The sequence below is a fragment of the Gymnogyps californianus genome, chromosome 20 (assembly GCF_018139145.2).
Source record: "Gymnogyps californianus isolate 813 chromosome 20, ASM1813914v2, whole genome shotgun sequence".
In the NCBI taxonomy this organism is placed as follows: domain Eukaryota; kingdom Metazoa; phylum Chordata; class Aves; order Accipitriformes; family Cathartidae; genus Gymnogyps; species Gymnogyps californianus.
Window position 1 is genome coordinate 10,306,346 of NC_059490.1, and position 7,233 is coordinate 10,313,578.

A 7,233-nucleotide genomic window follows, 5' to 3' on the forward strand; every position below is an offset into this window, starting at 1 on the left:
TCTGACCTCACATCGTTTAGCGTTTCATGCTTGAACACCAAATTTTCAAATTAGAGAAATTTCAAGTAGCATTTTCAGGAATACCTAGGGCACTTTAGAGTCCAAGTTCACAGATATACTCTTCTTAGTAACTAGGATATTTTTAAAGAGGTTTTACTTTGTGGATAGCCTGCTGTTCAGCACAGCCCCCAGCCCCTCCCTCAGTTCACAGAGCCATGGAAAACACAATCAGAAGAGACCAGGAGTGCGTGCGGCTTGGCCTGGTGTCCTCTGCCATTCCTGTGGGATGTTCAGCTGGGCTGCACGTTACCTGCTGACATACTGGCTGTCATTGAAAGGACTTGCTGACTTGTGGTGCTGGCACTGACAAGGCGGCAGAAATAGTAGAGCCCTTGTTCAGCAGCAACCTCACACCAAAGGTGTGGCTGACAAGTCTGTACGAGGTGGATTATAGGATGCACAAAGAATGGTTTATCTGTGACACTTTGAGAAGAATATTTTATAGGATATCAATACGTCAGCAGGCTCGATTAATCAATTCTCAGGCCTTATTTCTATATAATCATTCTTTGCACTTCCTTGTGACCATCTGAAATACCTATTACTTACTTGCATGAAGTATTTCTAGTATATAATAATTGTGTACTACTAATTGCACACTAACCTGAATATATTTCATACACTTCAACTTTAATAGAAAAAAGAAGCTATAGAATTTTCCTTTTTAAGCTCAACATTTTAGCACAAATTTCTGATGTCGTAAATTCTGGCTATCGTATGGAGCTATCATATAGCTCACAGATTTACAGTTCTAGAGCTGAAATTGCAGCTATAATGATCAGATGTCAGCACTGAACGTGGAAAGCCCATAAACTTAGCTGAGCTGCTTTGCAATACCATGGTATAACACTGTTACTAATGCAAAGTAATCCTTTGTTAGGATAACAGTAAAAAATAAATTAAATCAGAATAACCTTGTAAGTAACATGGCTTTACCTGGGTAATTTTGCTAAAGGAAAGCTGCTCAGCTGCAGATGCTGAGTAGTGGCCAGAGCACACTGGAGATTTCTCCTTGTATGTGGGCATTTTGAATAAAACGTGGGGTGACGCAGAGGCGAGCCACACTCAGCATTAGCAAACAAAAGCAGCCACTTCTGCAGAGAAAAAATATCCGTGGTGCTGTTCATACTGATATACTGACGTACTGCTCACCTAAACGGCTCCGCTGTTTAAAATCCCCATATTCCCCACTGTATACTGTATTGTTTGTTCCAGCAGTGCCCTCTGCTGTCTGACAGCATTGAATGTATGTCCAAAGAGCTTTTTTCCCCGTCTCAAGCATTTTAAACCTGGTTCTCAAAAATTATTTACCTTTAAAAAGACAGAGAAAGAAAAGATATAATGATATTATGTTGTTTTATTAATGTACAAGTTACACATTAACTTTAAATAAGCAAACACAAAATATCCCATAACAAAAGTATGAGTATAGATGTCTCTCATTTCCCAGCTGTGTTCTCATCCAAGAATTAAGGTGGAAAAAATGGCATTTTCAGAACTGCTTAGGCATCTTAAGTCTCCAACACAATTAATCTACTGAAGGGTTACGCCATTCTCCTGCATTTCCTTGCTTGAAAACTAAGTTAATTCAACAACTCCTTAAATGCATCACTTTTTTTTAGCTTGTAAAGCATCAGTACCTCTGATTTACACAAGAGAAAAAAAGGCCATACAATTTCAGGTGTATTCTGACAACTTCTGAGTATTCCAGTCCTCAGTAGGGAGATATTTCTGTGGGCCTAAGCACAAGAGCATCTGTGGAGGCAAAGACTCTTACCTTTTTGGATCCCCCTTGAAGTGCAGCAGTTCATCATAGGGTTTTGCTTACAAGTTTAGGGTTTGTTCTGTAGATAAGATCTAACTGTGCTTAGAAAAGCAGCCACTGTCGGCTGCATGAATTTGTAATTGTAAGCAAGAGACAGTGAACAACTAGGTTCTGTTGTCTCTTGCTCGATCTTGAGCACTTTAGAAGTTTTATGATGTCACTAGAGTTGATCTGAAATTAGGACTTGCATCCTCACTGAACCGGGATCCAGGTTAGTGACACGACAGTGATGTTCTTCTTTGAGTTCCATCAGTCACATAGTGCCCCCTCCAAAACCAAAAAATTACTGCTCTCCGTTTTCTGACTCTCTAATCCTTTATCCATCTAATTTATTTGTGAATTAAAGCTGAATTCACATTCATTCCATTTTAGAATATCCTTAAAGGCTTTTAAACGACTGATGTGATCATTCGTCTTCACAAGAACTGGCCAGGTTTTGCTCCTGTTAAAGGTTGCTTTAAGCAGATCATCTGTATAGTAGTAAATGTGTTTTCCAGTTTTGGCTATCCTAGCAACCGAAAGGTAATTGGCTATGCCCTGAGTTGGTAACCCAAATATTTAAAAACACGAGTGGTTAAAGTTTAATCCACTGTTATGATGATGATGTGGCAATAGAAGCTGTGCGTCAGGAGTCGTTCTTCGCCTGGAGAACAAGGTGGCAGTAACACTCATGTAATATGGTCTCTTACGGAATATGGGATGAGTAAAGCAGACCTCGTTACCGGTTGAAAGTAGGATTTTCCACCATGAATGGATACCCAAACTGCTCTGCTAACCACACTAAGATTTGGAGTCATTATTTAGTACTTGCACTGGGCATCCCTCAACTGACCATTAACATAGCATCTGTGATCTTCAACTGCACAGTCATCTTCACCAGAATGGCGACGAAGGATCTGCACAAGCCTATCTCTATACTCTTCTGCAATCTGGCTTTTTCTGATCTCTGCACCAGCTTTTCTGGCTTTTGGATTTCAATGCTGTTCATCACCAATCCTGACATTACAATCTTTGGATCCAAGGATATGCTTGCACCTTACGCCTTATATACTATGTCTATTTTATCCACCATCTATAACTTGGTAAGCATTGGAATTGAACGCTATCTGGCTGTGGCTGAAAGCATGAGGACAAGATTCAGGGTTGCTAGAAACCATTCCATAGCTGTCGTTTTAATTAACTGGGTCCTTGCTTTCATTTTGGGCTGCTTGCCATTGATGGGGTGGAACTGCTTGCGCACGGAAAAAAATCTCTCTGTCCTCTACAGCCCGTTTTGCGTCGACTACCTCATCTTCATCGCCATTCCCAATGTTGTGGTGGCTTTTATTATACCTCTGTTCACCTACCTTAGAATCATTATCATCCTGAGGAAAAGAAAGCTGAGAATGAAAGCGTGTGGACAAGCTACTGGCACCTACAAATCAGCTGAAATCCAGGTTGCCAGAACCAGCATTTTTATTTGGCTCCTGGCGTTGATCTCCTACGCTCCTTTTTTCGCAGGAGTCATATTCGATGCAACTAACCATCAGTGCCACGTCGACCTCTACCCCGGCGTCTACATCTTTCGAAACTGCACGGCTATGCTGATAACCATGAACTGTTTGGGAAACCCCATAATATATACCCTGAAAGCCAAAACTCTGGGGGCCAAGCTCAAGCCTCTGAGATGCCTCTCCGCCAACGTGTCCGAGCCTGCGCCGTTGCGAACATCAAGCCGGGACTGCCCTTGGTCCCGGGCTGCTGCTGTGCCTGACCTAGTCAACGTGGGCAGGGAGAGATCCGAAACCCCGCCGGCTTCCCGCCCGCTCCCGGCGCCCGGGGCCTTTCAGCACCCAGCCAGGGGACAGCTCCGGGGCGCGCAAACCGGCGCGGGGCGCGCAAACCAGCGCGGCTCCTTGCGCGGGCAGGGGCGGAAGGGGCGCTGGGCCTTTGTGCCTTCCCTCAGCAGCTTGCACGGGCTTCGGTAGCGAGTGAACGGTTTGCGGCGGTTTGCGGGTTGCCTGCGGGAGGCGGCCCGGCGCGGCGGCCTGCTTCGCCGAGGCTCTGAAGGGGGAACGGGAGAGCTGGTTCGCTCGGAGATAAAAATAACTCCGTTAGCCGTGTTTACTTTGCGTTTGGAAAATAGGCTTCTGTTGTGCTCGCTGTGCTGCCGGGATTCGCATCCTTTTTGTGTTACTTGTATGGTTCTGAAGACGGTTAAACGGCTAGAAAATTTTCAGTAGGCTGGGGGGAAATGTAATTTTGCTTTCTCATTCGCAGTCAGTCAATTTTATCTCTAAATATGTTCGATGAATCTCTTGATTAATGGGGGCACTCAGCACTGTTTTACTGCTGTAATTTTAACTGCAAAATGTAGCTGGATTACATGTTTTTGTGAGACATTTGTGACTACACTTTTCATATTTCTGCTTATAAATAGAGGCACGCTTGAGTCCATGGCTTTTGAAATTTGCACTGTTCTAGGAGAAAACCTCACTTGAATTCTTCAGTAGCAGAATTGCAGTCAAGTTGCCTGTACAAAACAAAACAAAATAAAAATGTCAAGACCAAGTATTTTGTAAAAGGAAAAGGTCTTACCCCCTTCCTCTCCAAAAAAGAAATTGGCTACTGAATAGTTAATTGGTCAGATCCTCGTAGAGATGAATGCTTATTTTTAGTTACACAGGGATGTTGTCTAGAAGAATCTCGATGCTTAAATTTCTTCTCTCTTGCACAGTTACCAATCTAGAAGCCTTGATCGCATAGATCCTGGTAACAATAGCTCATCTTTCTGGTTTTAAAGTATGCGCAAACACGGCTCAATGGTATTGCATCAATGTGGTAATCCATACCGTGAGAATGTTCTCACATTCGTGAAACACGCACACACGCACAGTCCAACCAAAATCAGCCCTTCCAGTACGGGTTGGAGTTTTCAGGGATTTCTTTCCAGTTTGTTTGCTTTGTTGTCATTGTTTCAGCATTACAAAAGCCTTGAGTGGACTAAGAACAGAATCCCATTAATCTGTTCCTGAGCGGGTATGAGAAAAGAGCATGTTTTGCGCAAGAAATGGGTTCACCCACTAATGTAAGAAACGGGCAAGTGCCATTACATTAACAAATCCGATACTTAGTGGTTTGTGATTATTGCTGTAAAACCCCTCTTCTGTGCTACTTTACACTGAAGAACTCCGGGAGAATTTCTTCTGTCTGAATTTTAATTCAGACATTTAAGGAAATGGATGGCACTAAATGATACATAATTAAAATGAATTATTGAAATGGGTAATGTAACTCAGGCAGGATAAATCTGGCTCCATTTTTTTCTTCTGAACACTACTGTTCTGTGTTTTCTGTTCCCTCCATCATCACCAGCCCCAAGAGGCATTTGGCTAGAAACTGAGCATCTGTCTCCTACTGAATGTATTTCAACCTAAGCTTAATAACAGGAGATTCAACCGAAACGTACCGCAGGGCAGATGGTAAAGATCAGCCTGGGGCTGGTTTTATTATGTGCTATTTATGATATGATACGATTTCTATCCATCTCCAGATTGACGTTGGCAAGGTGATACGTAACGACCAGAGTATTTAATGCATCACTGTCTATCGCAGTGGTTGTCATTTCAAAAGCAAGGCGACAGCTGGAATCCAGCCAGGACCCCCTCAAGAGGAGATATATATAGAGGAGGAGAGATAGATATATAGAGAGAGAGATACCTAGATCTATAGAGATACATACCTCTCTCATAACCCCGGGCCCTGGGGCGGCCAGGGTTGCGCTCTGCCCGCGCTCGGCCCCGCCCGCCGCTCGGCGGTGGACTAGCGAGCCTGGGTGGAGGCGCTCGGCGCTCTGCTGGCCGGAAGTAGCGCAGTGGCGGGCGCCATGCGGACACCGAGGGCCTGCGGCGTCTGCGGGGCGGCCGGCGCGGCCAAGTACCGCTGCCCGCGCTGCGCCGCCGCCTAGTGAGCGCCGCGCCGGGCAGGGCCGGGGGACAGCGGGCACCGGGTCGGGGCGGCGGGGGACCGGGGGCGGCAGCGGCGGGGGGTTGGGGGGCGGTGCGGCCTTGCCCGCCCGGTGAGGAGAGCGGCGGCCGCTGGGTGAGGGATGAGGGGAGCGGCGGTCGCTCGGTGAGGGGCCGCCTCCCGCCCTTGTCGGCGCCTCTGACGGCGGCTCTCGCCCCACAGCTGCTCCGTGCCGTGCTGCAGGACCCACAAAGGTGAGTGAGCGGCGGGACGGGGAGGGGGGCGGGCGGGCCGCACCGCTGCTAACGCCGTCTTCTGCCGCAGAGCGATGCACGCCGGAGCCGAAGCGGGAGGAAGAGCGGGAGCGCTCGGCGGCCGGACAGGTCTTCCCCGGCGGGCAGCACCGCGGCGGGCAGCACGCAGGTAGATGGGACGGGGCGGGGGGGGGGCTGTGGGGGCGCGGGGCGCCCCCGGCCCCCCTGCAGCTCTGCTGTCCTCGCCCGCAGACAGCCCCTGGTCGGTGGAGGACATCCTGACAGAAGATGACGAGCAGGACCGCGTCCCGCTGCAGAAACTCAAGCTTTTAGGTAATCTTGAGAAGTCAGAAGCGAGCCGGGCGGTGGCGGGCCTTCAGCAAAGCGAGCACAGATATTCACAGTTCCCGTGAATTCTTCATGGAGCACTGCAGTTTATCCCAGTCGTGCACCTCATTGCCAGGCCTTAAGATTTAAATGTCCGCTACCTGGCCTTCTACCATGTCTCTTTGAAAGTTTATTTGCAAAATAAGGGTGGTTTCAACTGTATTTGTAACTGTTCAAGATAAGCACTGTTTATCTTTTTCTTTTTTTTAAAGGGGAATCAGAAGAACTGAGAGGCTTGCTTCTGAATCCACATCTCAGGCAGCTACTGCTGGCAGTTGATCAAGCAGAAGACAAAAGCTCCCTCATGAAAAAGTACATGCAGGAGCCGTTATTTGTTGAGTTTGCAGACTGCTGTTTGAGAATTGTTGAACCTCCGGAGAAGGAGAACATTCTTCCTGAGTGAGCTACTTTGGGAACATTTTTCTTTCCTTGAGATTTTTTCCCCTCTGACAGAAGAGATTTGACAGCGCCCCGTGCTACTGTGGTGCACCATTCTGTGTGTTTCCTCAAGGTTTGCTCACACTTCGTTCCTGGATATCAGTGCTCTAATTTTCAATTTAGAGTTGATAAACAGTGACACAGTGTTGGACAGATTTCTAGATACTAGGAATTAAACTTGATGTTCTGTGGACTTGCTTTCTGTTGGTACAGAAATACTGTCAACTATGGGAAACGTTGCTTCCCAATGACAATTAGTATTAAATATATTTGCATTAATTTTAATCCACAAACTAATGTGAAATGTTTTTGTTAACTAAACCT

The 7,233-nt window shown here is 46.5% G+C and overlaps 2 protein-coding genes across 2 annotated transcripts; both read left to right on the forward strand.

Moving 5' to 3' along the window:
- Positions 1-2,631: 2,631 nt before the first annotated feature.
- LOC127024610 (lysophosphatidic acid receptor 1-B-like) lies at positions 2,632-3,638 on the forward strand. Its single transcript, XM_050909216.1, is given in 2 exon segments — positions 2,632-3,565; positions 3,568-3,638. Coding segments are annotated over 2 exon segments (1,005 nt in total).
- A 2,112-nt stretch (positions 3,639-5,750) lies between these two features.
- ZNHIT3 (zinc finger HIT-type containing 3) lies at positions 5,751-7,193 on the forward strand. The gene is made up of 5 exons (XM_050909056.1): positions 5,751-5,830; positions 6,053-6,084; positions 6,155-6,253; positions 6,337-6,417; positions 6,684-7,193. The coding sequence occupies exons 1-5, from the start codon at positions 5,751-5,753 to the stop codon at positions 6,872-6,874; spliced, it is 483 nt and encodes a 160-aa protein (XP_050765013.1). The 3' UTR covers positions 6,875-7,193.
- Positions 7,194-7,233: the final 40 nt, after the last annotated feature.

Coding starts and splice junctions, on each gene's coding strand:
- ZNHIT3 (XM_050909056.1), top strand. CDS start 5,751: ATGCGGACACCGAGGGCCTGCGGCGTCTGCGGGGCGGCCGGCGCGGCC. Junction 5,831..6,052: donor CCGCGCTGCGCCGCCGCCTA/GTGAGCGCCGCG, acceptor CTCGCCCCACAG/CTGCTCCGTGCCGTGCTGCA. Junction 6,418..6,683: donor GCAGAAACTCAAGCTTTTAG/GTAATCTTGAGA, acceptor TTTTTTTTAAAG/GGGAATCAGAAGAACTGAGA.